This window comes from Meles meles, chromosome 5 (genome assembly GCF_922984935.1).
Source record: "Meles meles chromosome 5, mMelMel3.1 paternal haplotype, whole genome shotgun sequence".
Taxonomy (NCBI): domain Eukaryota; kingdom Metazoa; phylum Chordata; class Mammalia; order Carnivora; family Mustelidae; genus Meles; species Meles meles.
Genome location: NC_060070.1, coordinates 100,297,151 through 100,323,803, shown reverse-complemented (window position 1 = coordinate 100,323,803; position 26,653 = coordinate 100,297,151). Strand labels below are relative to the sequence as shown.

The window sequence follows — 26,653 nt, the reverse complement described above, 5'->3', positions numbered from 1 at the left end:
GGCAACCACAAAACTGGATGGTGAGAGGCCACATCCGCACCGTTTTGGGGGCCACCCAGGAGCTGTGGAATCCTTTATCTTGGTCAGAGTCTGCCTTCAGCTTTCCTGAGACTTTGCAAGAGCACCTAGACCAGGTAGGAGTGAGACCAGGGAAACCCTGAGAGGTGTGTGGTGGGGCCAGAGAGTTTCACTTGAAGTCTTATGTGCTGTTTTAGTCCACTTGGGCTCCTATAACAGAAAACTAGAGACTCGGTGGCTTATAAGCAACAGAAACTTATTTCTTCCAGTTCTGGAGGCTGTGTCCTTGCATAGCAGAGAGGGTGAGGGAAATTTCTGGGGCCTCTTTTATAAGGGCATTAATCCTATTCATGCGGGCTCCTCCCTCATGACCTCCTGGCATCCCAGAGGCACCACCTCCAAATCCCATCACACTGGGGATTAGCTTTCAACATATGAATTTCGGGGGCACACAAACATTCAGTCTACAGCATGTGAGTGGGGATAAACTTCTGTTCCACCATGAAGCATTCTAGATCTGTTCCTCAGCCATTTAGCCTACCCTAACTGATAATGCTCCTTCTCCAGGTCCAGCAGAAGGATAGTCATGGTGAGCAAACTGCTCTGTATTGTCTATTTCTGAGACTACCAGGCCCAATCTTCAGTTTTCAAAGGTAGATCAAAACAGACCCTTTGGTGGCAGGGAGCTGAGTGTCTTAAACTAGTCCAGTCAGCGGGGCAAGGAGTTCTTCAGCTCATAGCCAAGAGAGGCCGATTACGAATAAGAATCTGCAATACAATTTTTCGGCTCTTCTGTTCTTAAATTCCAGAGAGAGCTGAGTGGGAGGGGGGCTGTTACTGATAACAGTCTTTAATAGGTGTGTCTCTTGAATCTTATGGCTCTAATCTAGACCGGGTGCCCTCCATCCCTGGTGCTTGGCTGCCATCTTGGCATCTTTGCCAGTCTACCGAGAAGTTCCTTTGCCTCTTTCTTATGTTGACTCATCTTCTGTGTCTTGGTTTATGCTCTTGTTTTGATGGAGCACATTATTTATTTTTCTTTTCAATTTGACTATAGTTGACACACAACATTACATTAGTTTCAGATGTACAACTTAGTGACTTCACAAGTTTATACATGATGCTGTGTTCACCGCAAGTGTAGCTACCATCTGTCCCATCACATTTCTAGTACAGTATCACTGACTATATATTCCTTATGCTCTGCCTTTTATCCTTATGACTTACTCATGCCATAATTGGAGGCCTGTATCTCCCACTCCCCGGCACCCATTTTGCCCATCCCACCATCCCCGTCCCCTCTGGCAACCACCAGTTTGTTCTCTATTCATAGGTCTGATTTTGCTTTTTGTTTGTTTATTCATTTTTTAAAGATTCCACTTATGAGTGGATCATGTGGTATTTGTCTTCCTCAGTCTGACTTATTTCACTCAGCATAATACTCTCTAGGAATGTCAGGACAGAGGTGCCCATTCTTAAATCCCTAGCTTTGGTCTCAATCAGCTAAAGCATATTTCTGAATATTGTTTTTACTTAGAAGGGTGCCGCCATTTTCCTCCATCCTCACATGTTTGAGAAAGTCTTTCTGTTGACCTTACAGAATGTTATTGCATAAAGAATTTTTGGTTGAGCCATTTATTCTTTTATTTAGCAAATATTTATTGGGAACCTACATGCACTAAACATTATTTTTTTTTCTTAAGCACAATTTATATTGAGCCATTACAGACATATGGAGAAATATACAACTCATAAGTTTACAAGTCAATAAAATTTCCCAAATTTATCACTCGGTGATCAAAGAAGCCTTGTCTAAGCAGGCACAATGTGAGGTCACTTTCTCTCCCTCAGCATTTTGAAGATTTTACTCCATTACTTCCTGGTGTTTGTTGTGGAAGAGTCTGACATTAATATAGTTTTGGTTCCTGATTGGGTATTTTATATTTTCCTCCTGACTGTGAGTCCTATATCTTTTTTATTCTGAAAATTAAAAAAAAATGGTGCAATATGTTTGAGTGTGGTCTCTTTTAATTAATTTGGTCTAAATGTACTTTCCAGATTCACTTTTTAAAAAAGATTTTATTTATTTATTTGACAGACAGAGAGAGATAACAAGCAGGCAGAGAGGCAGGCAGAGAGAGAGGGGGAAGCAGGCTCCCCGCTGAGCAAAAAGCCGGATTTGGGGCTTGATCCCAGGACCCTGAGATCATAACCTGAGCTGAAGGCAGAGACTTAACCCACTGAGTCACCCAGGCACCCCCTAGATCCCTTTAAGAAAAACAATTCCACAACCATGGAATCCTTTATCCTACTGTAACTTTCTTAATTGTATCTCTTTGATTTATCCAGGTTCTGTTCGTTCGTTCATTCTTTCTTTCTTTCTTTCTTTTTAACCCAGGTTTCTTATTTGTTGTTCATATATTTCATCTCTGCTCGCTGACTTTTATATCTCCTATCAGTTTGTATTTATCATCTCTTTGTTTCTTTGTACTCTTCATCTGTATTCAGAGAACATCTCAAATTGGTCCTCTCTAATAGTCCTCCCAAGGATGGTCTGTAGAGGGTTACCAGACAGAATGCACCACCTGGGGAGTTTGTTAAGAATAGTTTCTCAAATGCCATCTCCAGAGATATTTACACCCTTTTAAAGGTGATGAGAAATGGGGAAACCAAGAACGAAATTCCAGAGTAGCACGAAATATAAGCAAAACCCCAGATGTGGGAAAGAGTTATGCATGGCATTGAGTGCCAGTGGTGGAGAGGGATCAAGTGGTCTCGGGCACTGTGAGGGGTGGCCTGGGCAAGGTCATGGAGGGATATTTGTGTCATGCAAGAGAGATTGCACTTTATCATAAGGCATGAGGGAATTAAGAGTGAACAGGGCAGTTATGGGATCAGATCTGTGTTTTAGAAAGAACACCCTTGAAAGACGGAGAGAAAGGAAATAGAGCAGTGGTTGCTGCATGGTAACAATGCCATCTTGTGTGCTCCAGTTGGTTGTAAGGTGCATTGCAACAAAGTTATTTGTTTTGTAGTATGTTAAAATACCAAAATTTGTAAAGAATATTTCTTAAAAAATTAGATTCAAGATTATTCCTAGAATAGTATCACTCTCAAGTGCAACCTAAGCTTTCTAACACTAGAAAGTGGCCACATAACAGCTCAGCTGTTTGGAATTGTATAACTGGGAGTATGTCATGAAAGAGACTTCATTCATATGTCCTGTGGCAGAGGTTAACACTCTGTCACACCGAATCCCATTACATTTTCCTTTTTTTGAACATGCAGAAAGACTACATTTCTCAGTCTTCATTGGTATTAATTTGGGTCTACGTGACTGAATTTTGACCAATGAGATTGGCTCTTAAAAACTGCCCATAGAGAGGGTCACCAGGGTGGCTCAGTCAGTTAGGCGATTGTCTTTGGCTCAGGTCATGATCCTGGGGTCCTGAGATCGAGCCCCATGTTGGGGGGGGTCCCTGCTCAGTGGGGAGTCTGCTTCTCCCTCTCCTTCTGCCCCTCAACCTGCCCATGCTTTCTCTTTCTCCCTCTCTGTCTCTCAAATAAATAAATAAAATCTTAAAAAAAAAACCCAGCACATATAGGGGCACCTGGGTGACACAGTCAGTCAGTTAAGCATCTGCCTTTAGCTTAGATCATGATCTCAGGGTCCTGGCATGAAGCCCCACGAGGGTTCCCTGCTCAGTGGGGAGTCTGCTTCTCCCTCTTCCTCACTGCTCATGCTCTCTGTTGTTATCTCTCTCTCTCTCTCAAGTAAATAAATAAAGTCTTTAAAAAACCCTGCACATATAGTTTTCCGCCTTCTCTTTAATTTCTTTGGCTACATGTCCAAGAGAAATATAGTGCTGGGCACATATTAATTTAAAATTTCTAGTAGCCATGTTAAAAAAAAGTAAAAGGGCACCTGGGTGGCTCAGTTGGCTAAGCATCTGACTGTTGGTTTTGGCTCAGGTCATGACCTCATGATCATGAGATGGAGCCTGGCGTTGGGCTCTGCACAGAATGTGCAGCCTGCTTTAAATTCTCTCCCTTTCTCCCAACCCCCTGCACTCTCTTTCTCAAAAAAATAAATAAATAAAATAAAAAAGTAAAAAGAAACAGGTGAGTGGCACCTGGGTGTCTCAGTGGGTTAAGCCTCTGTCTTCTGCTCGGATCATGATCTTAGAGTCCTGGAATCGAGCCCCATGTTGGGATCTCTGCTTGGCAGGGAACCTGCTTCCCCTCTCTCTCTGCCTGTCTCTCTGCCTGCTTGTGATCTCTGTCTCTCAAATAAATAAATAAATAAATAAATCTTAAAAAAAAAGAAACAGGTGAAATTCTAGTCATTTCAGTTTTAATAATATATTTAACCAACCCCGCACATCTAAAATATCATTTCAACATTTATTAATATAAAAGTCAGCAAGATATTTTACATTTAAAAAATATTGAAATGGGTGATGGTGGTCAAAAGGTACAAACTTCTACTTACAAGTTAAATAAATCCTGCGGATGTAATGTGCAGCATAGTGACTAGGGTTAACAATACTGTATTATATATTTGACATTTGTTAAGACAGTAGATCTTAAGGGACGCCTGGGTGGCTCAGTGGGTTAAAGCCTCTGCCTTCCGCTCAGGTCATGATCCCAGAGTCCTGGGATCGAGCCCTGCATCGGGCTCTCTGCTCTGCAGGGAGCCTGCTTCCTCCTCTCTCTCTGCCTGCCTCTCTGCCTAGTTGTAATTTCTCTCTGTCAAAAAAAAAAAAAAAGACAGTAGATCTTAAAAGTTGTCATCATAAGGAAAAAAGAATGTAACTATGTGTGCCAATGGATACTAACTAAGCTTGCAGTGGTAATTATTTTGTGACATATACGTAAATCAAATCATGTTGTCGTACACCTCACACTAAAACAATATATGTCAATTATATCTCAATTTTTAAAAAGGGAGAAAAATACTAGAATCCCCAGGACTAAGGAGCTAAAATGAAAAACAAGCATCTCAGTGTCCCACTGCCCCAACTCCCTCAAAATATTAAGAGTATTTGCCACTGTTCCCATCATATCTTATACTCTGCCCGCCTGTAATAAGATTGTTCATGCTTTGTACTTAGGAAGAATGCATGCTAAGTATACTGGTAGTATCCTCTCTGTGTGAGCCACATATTCAATCATGACCCTCACAACTAATAATTGATCCTCACAACTAATAATTCTTGCAAAGAACAGCTCTCAAAAATAACAAAATAATTCTTTGAAATAAGCACATATTTTACACACTACACAATGCAATTAGGATCAGCCACATTTCAGGTGCTCAACAGCCACATGTGGTCAGTGGCTACTGTATAAGACAATGCAGCTCTAGCTGTACCTGATAATCAGAATTTCTTTCTCCTTCTCCTCCTCCTCCTTCTTCTTCTTCTTCTGAAAGAGGGAGAGAGAGCATGTATACACTCAGTAGGTGGGGAAGGGGTAGAGGGAGGGGGAGAGAGAGAATCTGAAGCAGACTCCAGGCCCAGTGCATAGCTTGTCATGGGGCTTGATCTCACAACCCTGAGACCATGACCTGAGCCAAAATTAAGAGTTGAATGCTTACCCACCCTACTGAGCGACCCAGGTGCCCTGAGACTGTGCAGTTCTAGATGCTGCTGCTGTAAGAAGGTAGAACCTCTGTCAGCCTGAGTTCCTGACTATACAAATGAGGCAAAGCTTCCTGAGAATCCCTGCTGGATAGTAACATGGACAAGAAATAAACTTTCATTTATTTGGGCTTTGCCTATTGCAACAGCTTTTAATGACCTACACTGACCAGCTTCCCTGGACGTTTGAGAATCATTGAATTATAAACTGTGAGAAGCAAGGCAGAAAGGCCATTTAGGATCATATTACAATGCAATTTTCATAGTAACTTTGGAGTTCGAGAGAAGCGAGGAGACAGAAGAGAACTGATGACAGGTTTGTATGGATTGGATGAGAGGAATGAGTGACAGAGAGAATTCAGATTTCTTGCTCAGATGAATAAGTAGATGATGTCATTTGAGTTGATAAGAGAGGCAGTAGGAGAACTAATTTGGGAGTAGAGCTAGTGAGTTTAGTCCCTGTTGACTTCGAGGTGCCTGTGGACAATGGTTCAAAGTTTACTTCAGCGTTGACTGCCACATGCTGGGTCAGGTGCAAATGGTCTGGCTCTCAAGGGACTCTTAAAGATTAAATAGATAAATCCAATATAGTATTTAATAGTGGTGATAAACAATACCCAAAGTGCTCTTACAGCTCAGAAGAGAGGGACCTACTCAGAAGTGATGGGTCTGGCAAGGCTCTTGAGAGGAAATGATACCTATTGGAGTCTTAAAACATGGGTGGAGCAGTGGGACAGGGGAAGGGGCCAGGGGAGGTGTCTTAGGCTATTTGGGCTGCTGAAAAGAAAAATACCATGGACTAGGTAGCTTACAAATGACAGAAATTTATTTCTTATAGTCCTGGAGGCTAGACGTCTGAGATCGAGGGTCCAACATAGCTGAATGAAGGCCTTCCTCCAGGTTGAAGACTTCTTGTTGTATCCTCACCTGGCAGAGGGAGTGAGGGAGTTCTTGGGGTCTCTTCTACAAGGACATTAATCCCATTCTCCAGGGCTCTGCCTCCATGATCTAATTACCCCCAGTGGCTCCATCTCTTAATCCCATCATGCTGGGGGTTAAGATTCAACATATGAATTTTGGGGTAGACATACACATTCAGACCATAACAACAAGGTTTGAATGGAGGGACAGGAAGGAGACGGTGGTAAAGGCATTCAAGGTAGAAGGGACCACACGACATAGACACTGAGTTCAAGAAAAGTTCGCTATGGCTACAGGGTACACATCAGGGAGGAAGCACATGAGTTAAAGCAGGCACAGCAGGAGGGCCAGATTATGGAAGGTGACTATTGTCCAGTCTGCTTTTGTGCCAGAGACAGATGTTGGAGGAAGGATGAGGAAGACAGGAGCTGTAGCCGCCAGGACAAGCGGGAAGCTGTTGTAATAAAGTAAGAAAGATGAGAAAAGATGATGCCCTGAACCTGGGATTAATTGGAGAACATTCAGAAAGTGAAACTTACTGAGTCTGGTGATTTGTGGACATTAGTACTGAGGAAGAGAGAGAGGGAAGCATCAGGGATGCCTCCCAGATTTCTAGGGGGCTGGGCAGATGATGGTGCTAATGGGGCAAAGTGAAGACAGAATTAAAGCAGGACCTCTTGGAGGGAGATGGGGAAGGTAACTGCTGCTCTCCACCCACAGAATTCCCAGGAATACCGTCTCGTGGGAAAGAGTAGGTCAGGACTGTGGGTATATTTGCCTGTTTCCGGCCCTCCATCCCAAAACAGAAACAAATTTTTATTTTCACCACCACCATTCAGGGAAAACGGGGAAATGAAGAGCAGGATTTGAACACAAGTCTGTAAAGCAGGAAGGTGGTAAGAAACGGCCAGGGGCAGCTGCCTGGGGAGCTCTTGTGTAAGGACCAGGACAGGAGATGGCTATGAGAATCCATGAGAGTACACAGCTGACACCAGAAGGAAGGAGCCCTTGGTTTGGAATTGGAAAAGGAGCTGAGAGAAGCCACGGGTATCTGAGTGGGACTGGAGCATGGGGGAAAAGGAGAATGAAGGAGCCCACTAGATGGATTTCACCAAGCAAGGGGTGGTTGGACTGGCCTGAGAATTTCCAGGGCCCTCCAGAAGTAGGGCAAGATAGTGTGCTGGGCCATGGTGGGGGAACAGGTTATGACTCGAAACCCAAAACTACTCTGGAATTGAATATGATTCAGTTTTTATTTTACTTGGGCTGAACATTTCTCATACTTGAAGTTTGTTTTGCCTCAGTGGCTCTTTTTTCTGTCCTGGGGAGAATGGGATAAAAGGCCCGGAGCAGGAGGGGGTAGTTCTGGGGTGTGGCCTGAGGAAGGAAAAAATGTTCCTCTCTAGATCTCCAGTTGGCATTAATCTTCAAAAGAAGCCTGAGTTTGGAGAGAGGCCGGACATTCTAGTTTGAAAATAATGTCTTTTTCCTCCTTCCTGTCAAACTTCAGGTCACATTTTTGGGATGGTCCTGTTTTTTCTCTGTAAGGTCTTTAATAATGATGGACCATATCCCCAGGGCCTTTATTTTTATTTGCTTAGTTCACTTTGGGATGCTTGTGTCCACAGCATGGGCCAATAGTATGAGAGCCTTAGTCCTCTATTGTCTGGAAGGCTTATAAAATTGAGTACGTGCACTTGGGGTGGAGTGTTATTATTCAAAGGCCTTCTCTTTCTTTTTTTCTTAGATTTTATTTTTTATTTGTCAGAGAGAGAGAGAGAGAGAGAGAGAGAGAAAGCACAAGCAGGGGATAGTGACAGGCAGAGCAGGCAGAGGAATAAGCAGGCTCTCTGCTGAACAAGGAGCCCAATGGGGGACTCGATCCCAGGACCCCGGGATTATGACCTGAACCAAAGGCAGACACTTAACCCACCGAGCCACCCAGGCGTCCCTGTTTTGTTCTTTCAGCAAAGTTGCATACTCTTTCAAATAGGTAAGAGCTGGGCTCTCTGAAGGACTTTAAGTGAGAAAAAAATAAGGAAGCCGATTTTCTTTCCAAACTTTATTACAAATTTTTTTTTATTATGAGGGTTTAACAGAATAGAGTTAGACTTGACATCTCTCTCATGAAACCTCAACAATTTATAGAATTAATAAATAGGAAACAAGGTTTAGTCTTTTTTACAGCCATGTTATGCACTCCTAAGACAGAATTTTCAACCGTCACTAAATTCTCTGTAGGATTTCCCTCGGCAGAACAGATAATCACACTCTTTCACCTTTCTCTAAAGACTTAAACATAAATAGATCCATAAATAGTTCATATAAATATAGGTTTACCTGTTAAATAAAGTTCTCAAGTCTGTAATCATGTCTTAAAAAATACAAAATAAAGGGGCGCCTGGGTGGCTCAGTGGGTTAAAGCCTCTGCCTTTGGCTTGGGTCATGATCCCAGGGTCCTGGGATCGAGCCCCGCATCGAGCTCTCTGCTTGGCAGGGAGCCTGCTTCCTCCTCTCTCTGTCTCTGCTTGCCTCTCTGCCTACTTGTGATCTCTGTCAAGTAAATAAATAAAATCTTTTTAAAAATACAAAATAAAGCATGTAATTCATTAAAATGAAATCTTTTGCCCCAAAGTAATCTCAGGGTCTATTAAATACATAAATAACTTAAAGCCCTTAGAAAAGCACACCAAAAGCAAATTGGTACTCAGTCAAAACTTTCCTCTCTGTGGAGAGGGAAAGATCATTCAGATTCTATCTCTGCACAAAAAGTGTTCTCTCTAAAACTTCAGTTGGATGGACTGACTAGTTGAAGAAGCCTATTGAGTCTGGTCAGAAATGGGACTGGGTCTACTCCCCAGAAAGAGCAACGCTGCTGGGGAGCTGGGACCAGAAGCTCTTAAGCCACATGGCGCACCATGGGGGTGACGCAGGTGCAGCCCACAGCCACCAGCATCTTCTCCAGCCGGAAGCTGTGGGGGCAGTGCTGAGACTCCCTTCGCAGAACCAGGATCTCTTGCTGGATGGGGACGGAGTTCATGTGGTAGTTTATCGTCCCTTCAGCACTGACACAGCCCAGATGGCGGCACTTGGCCTCCCAGATCACAGTGGGGTATCTCTCAGGGTCCATGTTGCGGCTGCAGGGGGGACAAAAACGAGGGAGACAGTGAGTATCCGGTAAAGCAGGGAGGAAATCAGACAGGAATGAACAAAGGGAGGCACATTCACAGGGTGACAGAGCATGGGCACTGCACATTCTCAAAGTTTGGGGAAAGCTTGGATTTGTAGGCACATGAAAGATTATAGATGAGAATGATCAGTTTTTCCCAATTTCTTTGAAGAATGAACCAAATAAGGTAGATGAGACCACAGAGGGGATTTTAGTTTGATACAAAGGACAATTTCTTAAGGTATATATGACAGAGAAAGGCCAAGGGAAATGTAGGTATACGATAGCCATTAATCTGACTGAATGAAGTCTGCCTTTGAAGCAGGGAAGGGATCAAAATTTTATCTGACAGCACAGTCATGGGGTAGAGCCCACAGCTGGCACAAAGGGCTGGAAACAAAAGCTTAAGCCCCTCTACAACCTTCTCTTCCCTCTCTCCTCCAGCTGAGTGAATGACCGGCTTTGACTTTTGACCTGATTATTTGAACTATTCGTAGTAATGGGAGGCTATAGTCACCACATAACTGAAGGGTTTTTTTGGTTTGTTTGTTTGTTTTTGCATAAAATCAAAACACTAAAAACCATTTTGTATTTAATCTTAATGGGGTCTAAATATTAGCCGTATTAAGAGCACAACAGATATAGGTCTGTTGGTGATATAGATCAAGGCTGTCTGACTCAAAAAGGGGTGCAAATATCCAACATGATATTTCCTTCACTGGGTTTCAAACCATATTATCCCACTGCTAACATGACCAAAAAAAGAAAGGCACAAAAATCCCAGTTAATTATTACTTATTTTCAACAAATCATCTCAGTGGTAGGTCTGTTAAAGAGAATTCAAGCATTAATCCCCAGGATAAATTTTTAAAAAAATAAATTTCCAGTAGACTTGGGGTATCATAAATATTGGAATAATGAATAGCGTGAGTGGGCTTTTGGCGTTGGTGACAGTGAGACCTAATGGGTAGGTAGTATGGGGGAGAGGTGGTCCTGTGCATCAAAGAAGTCTGTAGAATAAAATTTGAGAACCTGCACAATAGCCCTTCCAGATTTGATGGATGATTCTTAGTAAAATCATCCTCAAGGTGACTTAACTGGCAGTCCTTTGCATGAAAGTTAGAACAATACAGAGATGTTTATCGGGAGCCATTACGTACTGCAGATTCCAAGGTGATGTGGATCGGTTGTGGTAATCAGAGGGCCTTCTGGATTTTGTATTGCCGTTAAGGATATTCAGATTGACCTTCACATGCTGAGGGAAGTTCTTGTCCTCAGTGTTCGGGCATCCTGGATTTTGTGGGAATGCTATTCCCGCCTTCGCAATAGCCATCAGGCTCAGCAGCAGCAGCAGCGCCTGGAAACGAATGGGGAAAAGAAGGTAGGATATTGGATTAGCATGTGGTTTTTGCTAACAACTTGTAAAGATTATTGTATTACTAATCACGGAGAACATACTATGTTCCAGGGAGCTCTATAATAAATTTTTGGATCAGTTCGATGAAAGACTGGTTATATGATGAAAATAATGACTGAAATAAGACCATGGAGTGTTTATTAGTCTTGAACATTCTTGAATTAGGAGAGATACCTTTTTGGTTGGCAGTAATTTTAGTAAAAATGGCAAGTCATCAGTCTCAGCCCTAGCATTCTGTGAAACCCTATGTGAAGTCAAATGTTTGCCTTAGGAGAAAGGGCATGATATGACATGTAGAAAATGCATGTCATATCATATCCGTGTTCATGTGAGAAATGCTGGGCAGACATTCAACCCCAAACTTGTCCCCCCCCTTATGTTTTCTTATGTATATTTTCCAGTTTTTCTAAAGTTACATATATACACATACTGATTCTGTAATCAATTAAATTAAGTATTTCAAAAATATAAAGACCATCTACTCTAAACCATAGTTACACATATCTCTATTAGAATAAGTGGGTTTGGTGTATTAGACTATGGTATAATAGGGGCGCCTGGGTGACTCAGCGGTTAAGCATCTGACTCTTGATTTCGGCTCAGGTCATGATCTCAGGGTTGTGAGATTGAGCCTTGCATCAGGTTCCATGCTCAGCAGGAAGTCTGATGGAGATTCTCTCTCTTCTCTCCTTCTTCCCCTCCCCACCCCCCCAATCAATAAATAAATCTTTATTTATTTTTTTAAGATTTTATTTATTTATTTGACAGACAGTGATTACAAGTAGGCAGAAAGGCAGGCAGAGAAAGAGGAGGAAGCAATCTCCCTGCCGAGCAGAGAGCCCGATGTGGGACTCGATCCCAGGACCCTGGGATCATGACCTGAGCCGAAGGGAGAGGCTTTAACCCACTGAGCCACCCAGGTGCCCCAATAAATAAATCTTTAAAAAGAAGCTTGTGGTATAATAATAGAATAATGGAAAGGAAAGCCAGTGTTGCCATTAATTAAATCCTCAAGGATAGTGTTCCATTTATTATGGGATAAAGAAAAATGCTCTTGGAGAATCATATTAAATCCCTTGTACTCAGAAAATCAGATATTCAATAAGCATTCTTTCTTACTGCACAGCATCATGTGACACTTTCCATGTGGTTTAGCCCCAATCTAGCTATCTTTCAGTTTTAATCTCACCGTTCAAAGTGATGTGTATCAGTTCTTGAAAATGCTATAAAATGATGAGTATCTACCAAAGCCTTAGTAACCTATCCTATGTATGCAGTATAATCCAGAATTTCATGCCTGCAGTCCAGAAATATTATCTGGTCCAAATCAACAGAAGTATTGCACATTAGTGCAGGACTCACCATGGATGAAGTTGTCACAGGAGCCATTGTAATCTTTCCCAGATGACTGGAGATGGATCAGCTTGTGCCTGCTTCAAGATGGACAGAGTGTAGCGCTATCTCGCCCCTTTTTATAAGACTTTGCTCCTCTGTGGTCACTTACGTTGACGTATTGAGGTGGGTAAAGGAAAGACATCATTTTAGTTAAATGTTCCATCTTCAAATGAGGTCAGAAAAGAACCTCCCCTTCGTGACAGGTAGTATCTACTTTGAAGGAAAATGGACAGGGCAGAAATTCATGTTTTGAAAGACTATGTCCTTTCTTTATTATTCTAGGAACTATTACTTATCAGAAGCTGACTAAGAAGAGCTAATATCATTTATTTATGGGCACATATGAAGATGTCATAAGAGCTATGCTCTATTCTAATGGTTCGTGGGGAAATGGAAGTTTGTTATAACGTCAAGTCTTCTGATGTCACGTACCTTGAATTCCCATTGGATAATTCCTTTCCTCACCAGATTCTCTAGACAGATGTTGTGAAGTCCATTCTAGAAACTATTCAAGGTCTTGCCATATAAAGAAACAATTGAGAAGTGAGTAAAGATTTAATGATGTGAAGGTGTATTATTTCACTGAATTAACGCCTGCTTTGTTAAATGTTTACTCTGCTTAAAAAACTAATAACTAGGTTCAAGAAATGTGAGGTTTACTATTCAAGGCGTGTCTAACACTGCATGTTACCAAGCAACTTGTTAACTCATGCCGTTCTTCAAGAGGAGTGAAATGGAGAAATGAAGGAGTGAGGGGACCGTGTTGTATGAACTCATGGGTCCCGATTCCCCTTCCTCTAATGCCTCCATGCCTTTTGCTAAGGTACTGTTGTTGAAAGGACCTTCTGTTAAATGTTACTTTATACTTCCGACAGTTCCTCTAGGAGGTACAGGCTTCCAGCTCCTGTGTGCATCTGGGAAACCAGATTCATTCCGGCACTACATGTGTACATAAAGAATTACATGAGTTGCCATACAAACATGAGATACTATGTATTAAGTATTGCAGATTGTTTCCATTCAGTGATATATTAAGAATGTCTTTCAATATCCATACTTTGTTTCCAACGATTGTGTAGTAGTAGTAGTATTACCAGCATTATGTTGCATAAATGTATCATGATTAGTATTATTTCTCACAATTACAAAAATGTTGTAAGATCCTTGAAAATGTATCATCACCTAATTGGGTGACTCTTTGAGCTAAGTTTATGGATGTGGAATGGCTGGACAAAGAGAACGCACATTTTAAATTCTGATAGCTTTTCCCGAAAAGACATTGTTTTCAAAGATTGTACGGGACGTGCTTCTACCTTGACCCTGAGATTTTAAATAACAGAAAATAACAGAAAATAATCTTCGAATAATAAAACACCATCATGTGAAAAAAAAAATTATAAGACTTTGCTCTGGGAAACCAGATGCACACCCTGTTTGAATGTGTGTTTGAACCTGTTTGAATGTGTCTTCTAGGTTGAATGTGTGTTGAACCTGTTTGAATGTGTCTTCTAGGTCTGGTGGTCTGTCTTGATTTTCTTATCAAGACAAACAGCTTGTTGGAACAAACAGCTCCCATAACACATAGCTTATACCTACCTCTATAATAACTTTTGCTTCATTTTGTACTCTATTTTGTTTGTCTGGAAAAGCATATTTAAGACATATGTTTATTTCCATTTTTAGATTCTTCTGTAATCCTTCAACATGATGTCTGGTAAACAGTAAGTGCTCAATATTTTTTTTTCCCATTTTATTTATTTTTTTCAGCATAACAGTATTCATTGTTTTTGCACAACACCCAGTGCTCCATGCAAAATGTGCCCTCCCTATTACCCACCACCTGTTCCCCCAACCTCCCACCCCTGACCCTTCAAAACCCTCAGGTTGTTTTTCAGAGTCCATATCGTGCTTAGTGAAATAAGTCAATCGGAGAAAGACAGCTATCATATGATCTCCCTGATATGAGGACATGGAGAAGCAACATGGGGGGTTAGGGGGATAGGAGAAGAATAAATGAAACAAGATAGGATTGGGAGGGAGACAAACCATAAATGACTCTTTTTTTTTTTTTTAAAGATTTTATTTATCCATTTGACAGAGAGAGAGATCACAAGTAGGCAGAAAGGCAGGCAGAGAGAGAGGAGGAAGCAGGCTCCCCGCGGAGCAGAGAGCCCGATGCGGGGCTCAATCCCAGGACCCTGAGATCATGACCTGAGCCGAAGGCAGCAGCTTAATCCACTGAGCCACCCAGGCACCCCCCATAAATGACTCTTAATCTCACAAAACAAACTGGGGGTTGCTGGGGGGAGGTGGGATTGGGAGAGGGGGAGGGGGCTATGGACATTGGGGAGGGGAGGCGAACCATAAGTGCTCAATATTTTGACCAATTGACAGTACGAATGTTGTTTAGTTAGCTCAGAATCTTGAATATTCTTTTTGGGATCCAATTGTACTCCAATAACCATTTTGATCGAATGCCTTGACTCTCCATCCTGATCCTTTTGTTGTATGACAAGGTTATAGCTGATTTTGGACCACCCTAGAGTGGAGAATTTCTTGCCTTTTGCTTTCAGGCAAGGATGAGGTGGAGGAGAATGTGCTTGCTACCAATTCTTTGGGTTGGTGGCCAAGGGGGGAAGACTGAGTCTGGTTCTCCCTATTGCCTGCCTCCTATACCAGTGAAATCCAGCCTGTGCGCCAACTTTTGAAATGCCAATCCCTAAGATAAGTCTGGGGAAATGTGGTGGGTTTTCACAAAAGTGTAAAAATGATTATTTTGAAGTGGTAGTCAGAGTGGGGTGTGCCCAGACTTGAGTAGGTCTGGTTTCCCAGATGCACACCCGAGCTGGAAGCCTGTACCTCCTAGAGGAACTGTTGGAAGTATAAAGGTGGTGTGAAGAGTGGGGAGGCTCTTTCTCTGTATTTGTCTATGGAAGCAGCTGGCTCAGGTTTGAGTACCTGTTGAGACGGGATGGGGTGTGTGGGCTGGGAATGCTGGATTAAGAATTAGGATGCCTGGAACTCTGGACAAGAAGGCATGTTTTTGTTCATTGTGGCTCTGCCATTAACTACCCAGGTCTTTGGGTACCTCATGTCCTTGAGTCTCAGTTCCTCTCATGATAGAACGAGGTTTTTTGCATCAGGTAATCTTTGATTATTTATGAATTTTCAAAAAAAATGGTGGGAGAGCAAATAGGAGCAGCACATTATTTTGCTTTGTGATTTTCCTCAGGTTTCTCACTCTTGCTTCTTTGAGGGCTTGGAAAACAGACCTCTATAGGACATGGGGAACTTGAGATTGGCAGTTGGGACTTGGGTGAGGAGAAGGTCCGATGCTGGAGACCAGGAAATACTCCTGGGAGCCAAAATCCTGGGTGAATTTCAAGGGATGATACTGGTGAAATGTCTGTGGGCTTCTTGACTTATGGAAAGGATTTTGAAGGCCCCTTGGCATTATTAAGACACCAAACTTGGGGCACCTGTGTGGCTCAGTGGGTTAAAGCCTCTGCCTTCAGCTCAGGTCATGATCTCAGGGTCCTGGGATCAAGCCCCGCATGGGGCTCTCTGCTCAGCAGGGAGCCTGCTTCCCTTCCTTTCTCTCTGCCTGCCTCTCTGCCTACTTGTGATCTCTGTCAAATAAATAAATAAAATCTTAAAAAAAAAGACACCAAACTTTATTCCTTTCTACTTATAATAAAGAACAATGTGAGAGATAGAAGAAAATTTTCTTCCTTTTGCATTCAGGAGAGAGTGTTGTGGAGTCTTTTGTCTTGATGTAGTGGAAAATTAAGACTGTCATTAAAAAATAAAATAAATAAATAATCTAATTTTGAAAAAAATCTTGCTTGGGTGGTGAAGTTACCACTGAAATATTATTGTTCCCTCCCTTCCTTCCTCTTTCTTTCTTTCTCTCTCTCTCTTTCTTTCAATATAGTTGACACACACATTACATTACTTTCAGGTGTACAACATAGTGATTCTACAAGTTTATATAAGTTTATACATCAGACTATGCTTACCACAATGAAATCATCTTCATGATACTGTATTTTAATTTCTTTTCTATGGCCTTTTTAAAAAAATTTTTTTTAAAGATTTTATTTATTTACTTGACAGACAGAGATCACAAGTAGACAAAGAGGCAGGCAGAGAGAGAGAGGAGGAAGCAGGCTCCCCGCTGAGCAGAGAGCCTGATGTGGGGCTCCATCCCAGGACCCGAGATCATGACCCAAGCCAAAGGCAGAGGCTTTAACCCACTGAGCCACCCAGGCACCCCATCTACGGCCTTTTTAAATAAAAAATAACAATAGTCTGCCTCAGTATAGGAGGTGGCACTGTGTCATCATTAGTGATTATTGTGTATTATCATTTAAAGGCAATAGCTGTAAAAAGACAAGCATGCCAATTTATTTAATGCCATGCACATCAATAGCAAGACTCCTTTTCTCTTGATTTTTGATCTAATAGAAGGAAATAGTAGCTGCAGGGAATCCTTTTTTCTTTTTAAAAGATTTTATTTATTTATTTGACAGAGAGAGAGCTCAAGCAGGTGTAGCGACAGGTAGAGGGAGAGGAAGACGCAGGCTGAGGGAGAGGAGAAGCAGGCTTCCTGCTGAGCAGAGAGCCCAATGCAGGGCTCCATCACAGGACCCTGAGATCATGACCTGAGCCAGAGGCAGACACTTAACCAACCAAGCCACCCAGGTCCCTTTCCTCTTGAGTTTTAAATCTGGAGGCCGATACTTTGAAAATGGGCTAGCATACAGCAAGCAACATCAGACACTTTAAATGAAGATATGATATTAAAGGAGGAGAATGTCTGTAATAGAGAGTTGTCTGGAAGGCCTTGGAGAATTGCCAAAGTGAGGATTTAACTGAGACCCAGATTTAGATTCAATTTACCAAGGTCTAGATCATGTACTCCCAACTTCAAAATGTTAATGGTGCTATGTACCAGAGGTTCAGTGTTGAGGTCCAAACTGTTGTCTTTTGAGAAACAGGACTTACTACATATGAAATTAACATGACTTATTAAATAGGAAACATCAATTTTAATGTCAACCTGATAGTATCATTGTTCCTCTCCAGCATAACACTGTTAGGGATTCACAATGATCTGTGTTTCTGAGGGCCATCCCGAATGATGAATTGTTGGGTGGGAATACTATAGGGGTAGGAAAGGGCTTCCACTGAGATCCCTGGTGAAGGGATTTCTCTTCCTCAGATGACACGTTGGATTGAGGGAATGATTGACAGAGAGGATATCTGAACAGGGTGATTGTTAATGGGCTGGTAAGGGCTGAGAGGTGAGAGGCAGAATCCTCTTCAACATTCAGATTCTGTGTTTTCACCATTGGTCATTCCAACTCTTGGTAGGTTGTTCTTCCTGACGAATACCTATGGGAACAGCTCCTTTGAGTAACTTAATTTCTTCTACTTTTGGTTTTTGATGCTGCCCCCTCTGTAGTCTAGACCAGACTATTTTTATGTGATGAAATCAGATCATAAAACTGTTTTAACATCTTTAAAGACCAAATGGTCAAAAGAACAGTGAACAACCATTACATTATCCACGTGAGATATTTGATTCTATTCCTGGTAACTTCCAAATAATGCATAATGACTTTTATCATTTATCTCACAAATGAGGCTCGCTCTTTACACATCTTTCCCAGCCTCAAAGAACTGAGATAATGCCTGGGATCTCTGAAAGGAGATATCTCACATCACGTTATCTGGAAACAATGGCAGTATACGAGTGTTTCCCCAATCCCTACATCAGAATCCACAATCAAACACATCATATAAGTGTGTCAATTTCTCCTTTGAGTAATAACTACTAACCTCATGGAAACCAAGCCTCTTCCTTAGGTGGGTTTCTCACTAGTCTTTTACTGAAACAGTGATTTAAAGTGGGTCAGAAAACTTTCCATTTCTTTGACGAACAAATAAATTTTGAATTCTGTAACTATACATTAGCAGCCACATGCAAATTTGTTTTACGGTGGCCTTCCCTTTGGTAATGCTGACTTCATCTTATACCCTGAGAATCAAGGTCAGCAAATGACTGAAGTTTCAAGTCTAAACGGATGTCACTTAAAGTAAGGTCTAAAATTAAATAAGCAGCCTAAACCGCACACTGTGTGGCCTACCAAGAGAGCACCTTTATATTCTTTTCAGGTATTTTGAAGCTAATGTGATTTAGAGATAACCACAGAATGTGGGAACGAAGCATACAATACTTGGTATTGATAAATACCAAGTAAAGATTGGTATTTTGTAAAGATACCAATACTTGGTTCTTCTCCAGGGGATACAGTACAGAGCATGGAATGGAGCCGTGGAGGCTCGGTGACTCGTGACTTGGAACTGTAGTAAAATCGATAGATGACAGTGCTGTATTCCTTATTCCAAAATTCTCTGAAGAATTTGAGATAACTTACAACAAAAATTTCAGTTAATAAAGCAGAGAAAAATATAAATCAGGCCCAGGGGATGCAGATTCATACGTCAAGTTCCAGGAAAAGAAAACCCAAATTCACGGTCCATAAGTCCAAAAAAACCCAATGTAATTACTCTAGTTGAGGTTGACATTTGCCTCTGAGCTTCCTGGCAGCCAAATTAAAAAAGTAGTTATGCTCAGTTATGTAGTTCTCATTATGAGAAAGGAAGAAGCTTGCTAATTTCTTAAAGGAGATGGAGTTTTTCCTATTGTCACACTTAAAAAAAAGATTTTATTTATTTATTAGAGAGAGAGAATTAGCAAGAGAGAGTATGAGCTTCGGGGAGAGAGAAGCACGCTCTGTACCAAGCAGAGACTCTGATGTGGGGCTCGATCCCAGGACTCTGGGATCATGACCTGAGCCAAAGGCAGACACTTAACTGACTGAGCCACCCCGGGGCCCTTTATCATTACATTTTGAAGGGAAGTTTTCATCTGGGGCTTATAAAAGGCCCTTGTTCAGTATATTGGTTAAGGACAAGTATTTGACGTTAGACATTCCCATAATCAGATTCCAACTCCATGTTAGTAGCTGTGTGTCCTTGGGAAAATTATATCACCTGTGACTCAGTTTCCGTATCTACAAAATGGAGATAACAATAAAACATGACTCATAAAGAGTGGTGAGGAGTGAATTAGATACTGTTTTGGAGGTAATATATATGTGTATTAAATGCTCACTGAATGTTGTTAAAATGTTAACTTTTATCGGAATGTCAGGGCATGAGACTCTGTCAGATATTGTCAAACTGTTTTGAGAAAAAAGCCATTGGTTCCGAGGGATACTAGTTGTCTGATCATTTGAATGTCTACTCTGTGAGGAAGTAGGGGAATTTCTTCAGGGTTCCATAATGGTCTGGATGAAATAGCCATTCATTCAACAAATATTTCTTGAGTACTTGTTACATGCCAGGCACCGTGCTGAGCTCTGGGGATACAACAGGGTAGAAGGGGCTCACATCTAGGGTAATTCAGACTCTATATTCATATTCTGTGCTTACCACACTGTTTGCTAATAATGAAGTAGCCTTCTTAGATACTTAGATAACCTGGAAACAAGTGCCCTGGATGGTGGATACAGGCATTCTGATGATTAGTACAACGGAGTAGTTCTTACTACAAGTTATTAATTTGTCCTTCTAGTTTATATATTGTTATGCTAACAATAAAGGAATTTCAAGGTTTATATTTATTGTATTGAACTTAACTCAGAGCTTCCATCCCATACATATTACATATTTTCTATCTATCCATCCATCAATCATCATATAACTTTCTATACCCGTACACACACACACACACACACAGTTTTTTTCAGACCACGAACGTGGTATATGGTCATTTGTTACACAAAATAGTGGGGTGAAGGAAGGAAGAAAATCAAGAAGAAGAAAACAAAATCAATCCATAATCCTAATTCTTAGAAATAAGTTTTGGAGTATACTGCTCTTGTAATTTTACAAAATATGACCATTTAAGGTGTATTGTTCTAGTTTTAAAAAATACAGTTAAGAAAGTATAAATATTTAATGAAATTGGGCCATATTATAATACTGTTTTGTAACCTGTTTTCTCACCTCACAATGAGTTCTAAACATGTTGTCCTCATAAGCTTCTTTTTGTCTGTGCATGTGTTTAAAACAGATTTGCCACCTAACCTCCTGAGAAATGAGGGGACAGCAGAACCTTTAAGCAGTCATTGATTGTTGAATATTTTAGTGGGTTCTAAGTTTTAATTATGTCTTTGACTTCTCTATATCACCCCCAACCCCAGGGCAGGACAACCTAGTCTGTGTAGAAAGGTATATGATGATAGATGTATAGATAGATAGAAACTACATAAATATATATGGGATGGCAGCTCTGAGTTGAGTTCAATACAATAAATATAAACTAAGTAGAATTCCCGTGGCGTTCTGCACTTCCAAAGTCACTGAATTTGGCTGATGAGCAATGTTACCAGGATGTAAAAGCAAAGAAAGAGAAAGACCAACAGGGTTGCATATGCTTGGTTGGGAAAGTAGGGTGACCTTTGGATATTCCTAATGCCGGCAAGTTACAATAGTTTTTGATGATGGCTTGACTCAAAAAGAAGCAAGCCCAACTGAAGGTCAAAAAAGAGAAACAGTTTATTGACGAGGCCCAACAGGATAGGTTCGGAGAACGAAGCTTTCTCGGAGTTAAGGGAGTATGAAAAGTGTAATGGTAACGGGACCTATTCACTATTTTAATGGTATGGCAGATAAATCATTACATGAAAGGATTTATTTGCTCAGACATCCCTGAGTTGCAATTTTCTTACTTGTACTTTCCATGGTGGACATAGGAGTGAATATTTGGGGTCAGAATACTTCCTTACCAATCTTTGCTTGAGAAAATAAATAGAAACTGTGTTGATGTTAACAGCTTTAGTAAGGAGGGTAAGCCATACTGTCTATAAAGAACATGAATTTAATGTATGGTAATCTATTCACAGATGGATGATAGTCAAATATAATAATTAAAATAATGTTGAAGATAAATTGGCAGATATCTATAAAGCTTCTTTAAAATCCCAAGTAGGGGTGCCTGGGTGGCTCAGTCATTAAGCATCTGACTTCAGCTCAGGTCATGATCCCAGGGTCCTGGAATCAGGCCCCACATCAGGCTCCCTGCTTCAGGGAAACCTGTTTCTCCCTCACCTACTCCCCCTGCTTGTGTTCCCTCTCTCGCTCTCTCTTTCTCTGTCAAATAAATGAATGGAATCTTTAAAAGAAATCTTAGGTAATATTATTACGAAGGCAATAGCCATTAAAGACATCAACAAAAACAGACAACAGAAAGGCATATGAGTGTGAAAAACAGTGGCCTAACGTATGGTAGGTGTCAAATGAATGTCAATGATATATACTTTGTAACATCACACAAGAATTTTTTGATATTTATCTTTCATTTATTTTATTTAATTTCAACAACAATCCTATAGGATATTATTACCCAAATTTACAGAAAAGAGAACTAAGGTTTGGTGGGTTTCAGCAACTAGTTCAAAGTCACCTAGTCTGCCGGTGGTGGGCCTGAGATGGGTCACAGATATGGCTGATTCTCAAGACTGTGGTCTCTTCACTGTGACAAACTGAAAACACTGATAGTGGGACATCGTTTTTTTTTTTTTTTTTTGCAATTTTCTTTTTAATTTTAATTCTGGTATAATTAACATACAGTGTTATATTAGTTTCAGGTATACAATATAGTGACTCACCAATTCTATACATTACTTAGTGATCATTGAAATAAGTGGATTCTTAATCCCCTTCACTTATGTCACTGCCCCCCACCCCAAACTTCCCTCTGGTAACCACCAGTTCTCTATAATTAAGAGTCTGATTTTTTGCTTGTTTGTTTGTCTCTTTTTATTTTCCTTTGTTCATTTGCTTTGTTTCATGAATTCCTCATATAAGTAAAATCATGTGGTATTTGTCTCTCTCTGACTTATTTTACTTAGCGTTACACTCTCTAGATCCATCCATGTTTTTTTTAATTTAATTTCTTTTCAGTGTTCCAGAGTTCATTGTTTATGCACCACACCCAGTGCTCCATGCAATACGTGCCATCCATAATACCCACCACCAGGCTCACCCAACCTCCCACTCCCCGCCCCTTCAGAACTCTCAGATTGTTTTTCAGAGTCCATAGTCTCTCATGGTTCATCTCCCCCTCCAATTTCCCTCAACTCCCTTCTCCTCTCCATCTCCCCATGTTCTCCGTGTTATTTTTTATGCTCCACAAATAAATGAAACCATATGATAATTGACTCTCTCTGCTTGACTTATTTCACTCAGCATAATCTCTTCCAGTCCCATCCATGTTGATATAAAAGTTGGGTATTCATCCTTTCTGATAGAGGCATAATACTCCATCGTGTATATGGACCACATCTTCCTTATCCATTCGTCCGTTGAAGGGCATCTTGGTTCTTTCCACAGTTTGGTGACCGTGGCCATTGCTGCTATGAACACTGGGGTAGAGATGGCCCTTCTTATTACTACATCTGTATCTTTGGGGGTAAATATCCAGTAGTGCAATTGCAGGGTCATAGGGAAGCTCTATTTTTAATTTCTTGAGGAATCTCCACACTGTTCTCCAAATTGGCTGCACCAACTTGCATTCCCACCAACAGTGTAAGAGGGTTCCCCCTTCTCCACATCCTCTCCAACACACGTTGTTTCCTGTCTTGTTAATTTGGCCATTCTAACTGGTGTAAGGTGGTATCTCAATGAGGTTTTAATTTGAGTCTTCCTGATAGCTAGTGATGATGAACATTTTTTTCATATGTCTGATAGCCATTTGTTGTCTTCATTGGAGAAGTGTCTGTTCATGTCTTCTGTCCATTTTTTGAGATGATTATCTGTTTTGTATGTGTTGAGTTTGAGAAGTTCTTTATAGATCCTGGATATCAGCCTTTTGTCTGTACTGTCATTTGCAAATATCTTCTCCCATTCTGTGGGTTGCCACTTTGTTTTGTTGACTGTTTCCTTTGCTGTGCAGAAGCTTTTGATCTTGATGAAGTCCCCAAAGTTCATTTTCGCTTTTGTTTCCTTTGCCTTTGGAGACATATCTTGAAAGAAGCTGCTGTGGCTGATATAAAAGTGGTTACTGCCTATGTTCTCCTCTATGATTCTGATGGATTCCTGTCTCACGTTGAGGTCTTTTATCCATTTCGAGTTTATCTTTGTGTGTGGTGTAAGAGAATGGTTGAGTTTCATTCTTCTACATATAGCTGTCCAATTTTTCCAGCACCATTTATTGAAGAGACTGTCTTTTTTCCACTGTATATTTTTTCCTGCTTTGTTGAAGATTATTTGACAATAGAGTTGAGGATCTACTACTAGAACTCATACAACAATTCAGTAATGTGGCAGGATACAAAGACAATGTATAGGAATCAGTTGCTTTCTTATACACTAACAATGAAAACACAGAAAGGGAAATTAGAGAATCGACTCCATTTACCATAGCACCAAGGACCATAAGATACCTGGGAATAAACCTAACCAAAGAGGTAAAGGATCTGTACTTGAGGAACTACAGAACACTCATGAAAGAAATCGAAGAAGACACAAAAAGATGGAAGACAATTCCATGCTCTTGGATTGGAAGAATAAACATTGTTAAAATGTCTATACTGCCTAGAGCAATCTATACTTTTAGTGCCATTCCGATCAAAATTCCACTGGTATTTTTCAAAGAACTGGAGCAAATAATCCAAAAATTTATATGGAATCAGAAGAGACCCTGAATTGCTAAGGAAATGTTGAAAAAGAAAAACAAAACTGGCAGCATCACGTTGCCTGATTTCAAGCTTTACTACAAAGCTGTGATCACCAAGACAGAATGGTACTGGCATAAAAACAGACACATAGGGGCGCCTGGGTGGCTCAGTGGTTTAAGCCGCTGCCTTCGGCTCAGGTCATGATCTCAGGGTCCTGGGATCGAGCCCTGCATCGGGCTCTCTGCTCAGTGGGGAGCCTGTTTCTCCCTCTCTCTCTGCCTGCCTCTCTGCCTACCTCTGACCTCTCTCTCTGTCAAATAAATTAAAAAAAAAGGGGCACCTGGGTAGCTCAGTGGGTTAAAGCCTCTGCCTTTGGCTCAGGTCATGATCCCAGAGTCCTGGGATCAAGCCCCGCATCGGGCTCTCTGCTTGGCAGGGAGCCTGCTTCCTCCTCTCTCTCTCTCTCTCTCTGCCTGTCTCTCTCCCTACTTGTGATCTCTATCTGTCAAATAAATAAAAAAAAAAACAGACACATAGATCATCTATGTTGTTTTAAATGGGAAGATTTCATTTTTTTTTGCTCTTTTTTGCCATAAAAAAATGAAATCTTCAGAGACTATGAAGATTTCATTTTTTTGATGGCTGAATAATATTCCATTGTGCGTGTGTGCAGGTGTGTGTGTGTGTGTGTGTGTGTGTGTGTGCTACATCTTCTTTTTCCATTCATCTATCATTGGACACTTGATGGTTTCCATATCTTGGCTATTGTAAATAATACTGTAATAAACATAGGGTACATGTATTCCTTCAAATGAGTGTTTCCATATTCTTTGGGTAAATACCCAGTAATAGAGTTACTGGATCATATAGTAATTCCTTTTGTCACTCTTTGAAGAACCCCCATACTGTTTTTCAGAGTGGCTGTACCAGTTTGAATTCCCACAAACAGTGTGTGAGAATTCCTTTTTCCCCATATCCTCGCCAACACTTGTTGTTGGTATTGAAACTTTACAAAAACTTACTCTGCAACAAATTTTCCTACTTTCTAAAAGTGATTTTCTGTTATTTTTGAAGTTTAAAAATTGTGAAACTTTAAACATTATCAAATTATCTTTTGTTCATCTATTTGCAGGTATACCCTCTTCCATTTACCATTATCTGTTATGTCTGTTTTATGACAATCCTTCAGTGTCTGGTGCTATGACCATGTCTAGATTAAGATACATTTAACATATAGACTCCCTTCAAGGTGCAGGTTTCCATAAAAATAAATAAGGGGGGAGCAGAGAGAGAGGTGTCTATAGTTCTGTCTTTCACTGAGGATGCAGGTAAGAGGACCAGTGCTTAATTTCCTGGCTTCATTTCTGATTAGAAGGTCAATAACATTTGCTTTTCCTTTTCCCTAAAAACGGGGGCATCGGAAGTAGTAGAACTTAAGCATGAGAACTGCATATTATATGTTGACTGTGAATCAGATTTTTTTTTCCTGTTTGAGCTGAAGAACTAGAACATTACAGTCATTATATATTTCAACTATGGAGACAAACTTTGCAGGAGTCAGGGTTTAAAACATTGGACCGGTATTGAGTTAAGCCTCATGAACCTGATCTCGAGTGTAAGATGATAGTAGATGAAGAACAACTGATTTTGAAAAATGTCTGATGTACATATTATTAAACATACTTGGTCAAAATTCAATTTTAACCCTATACCATTATTCATTTATTTAGTCTGTTATTAATACACTTTAAATTCATTTCAAATTATTCACTATTAATACAGTGATAAATATCTTATTAGTTACATCTTTGCTCAACTACATGTTGTTATTATTATAGGACATATACAGGTTTTTGTATTATTGTCTATATTTATTGAGAAAATGTGCAGACTATATAGTTTCTTTCTTTATAATAGAAATCAGTTGAGCTAGCTGAAGCAAAAAAAATATTATTATAGGACATATACAGGTTTTTGCATTATTGTCTATATTTATTGAGAAAATGTGCAGACTATATAGTTTCTTTCTTTATAATAGAAATCAGTTGAGCTAGCTGAAGAAACAACTGTAAGAATATAAAGGTGGCTTGAGGAAATCAAGGGCAGGAATTACAGCAAGCATTTAGGAGCACTGGCACAAGAGCCAAAAAACAGAGTCAAGCAATTGGTCCCTCAGTCATCCTGTCCTTAAACGATGTCGTTACTTTCTCTGTGGATCCTTTTTCTCTACACTGTTGGCTTTCCATGTTCACACATTCTCAGGTCCACTGGAAGGCATTTCTCTGATGCCAGCCAGAGTCTCAGGAGACTCTGATTGGCTTATTTTGAATCATGTGTC

General features: G+C 40.6%; 1 protein-coding gene across 1 annotated transcript; it reads right to left on the bottom strand.

Moving 5' to 3' along the window:
- Positions 1 to 9,480: 9,480 nt before the first annotated feature.
- On the bottom strand, positions 9,481 to 12,560 carry IL17A (interleukin 17A). Its single transcript, XM_046004115.1, has 3 exons — positions 12,530 to 12,560; positions 10,911 to 11,107; positions 9,481 to 9,718 (listed from the first exon to the last, which is right to left on the bottom strand). The coding sequence occupies exons 1-3, from the start codon at positions 12,554 to 12,556 to the stop codon at positions 9,481 to 9,483; spliced, it is 462 nt and encodes a 153-aa protein (XP_045860071.1). The 5' UTR covers positions 12,557 to 12,560.
- Positions 12,561 to 26,653: the final 14,093 nt, after the last annotated feature.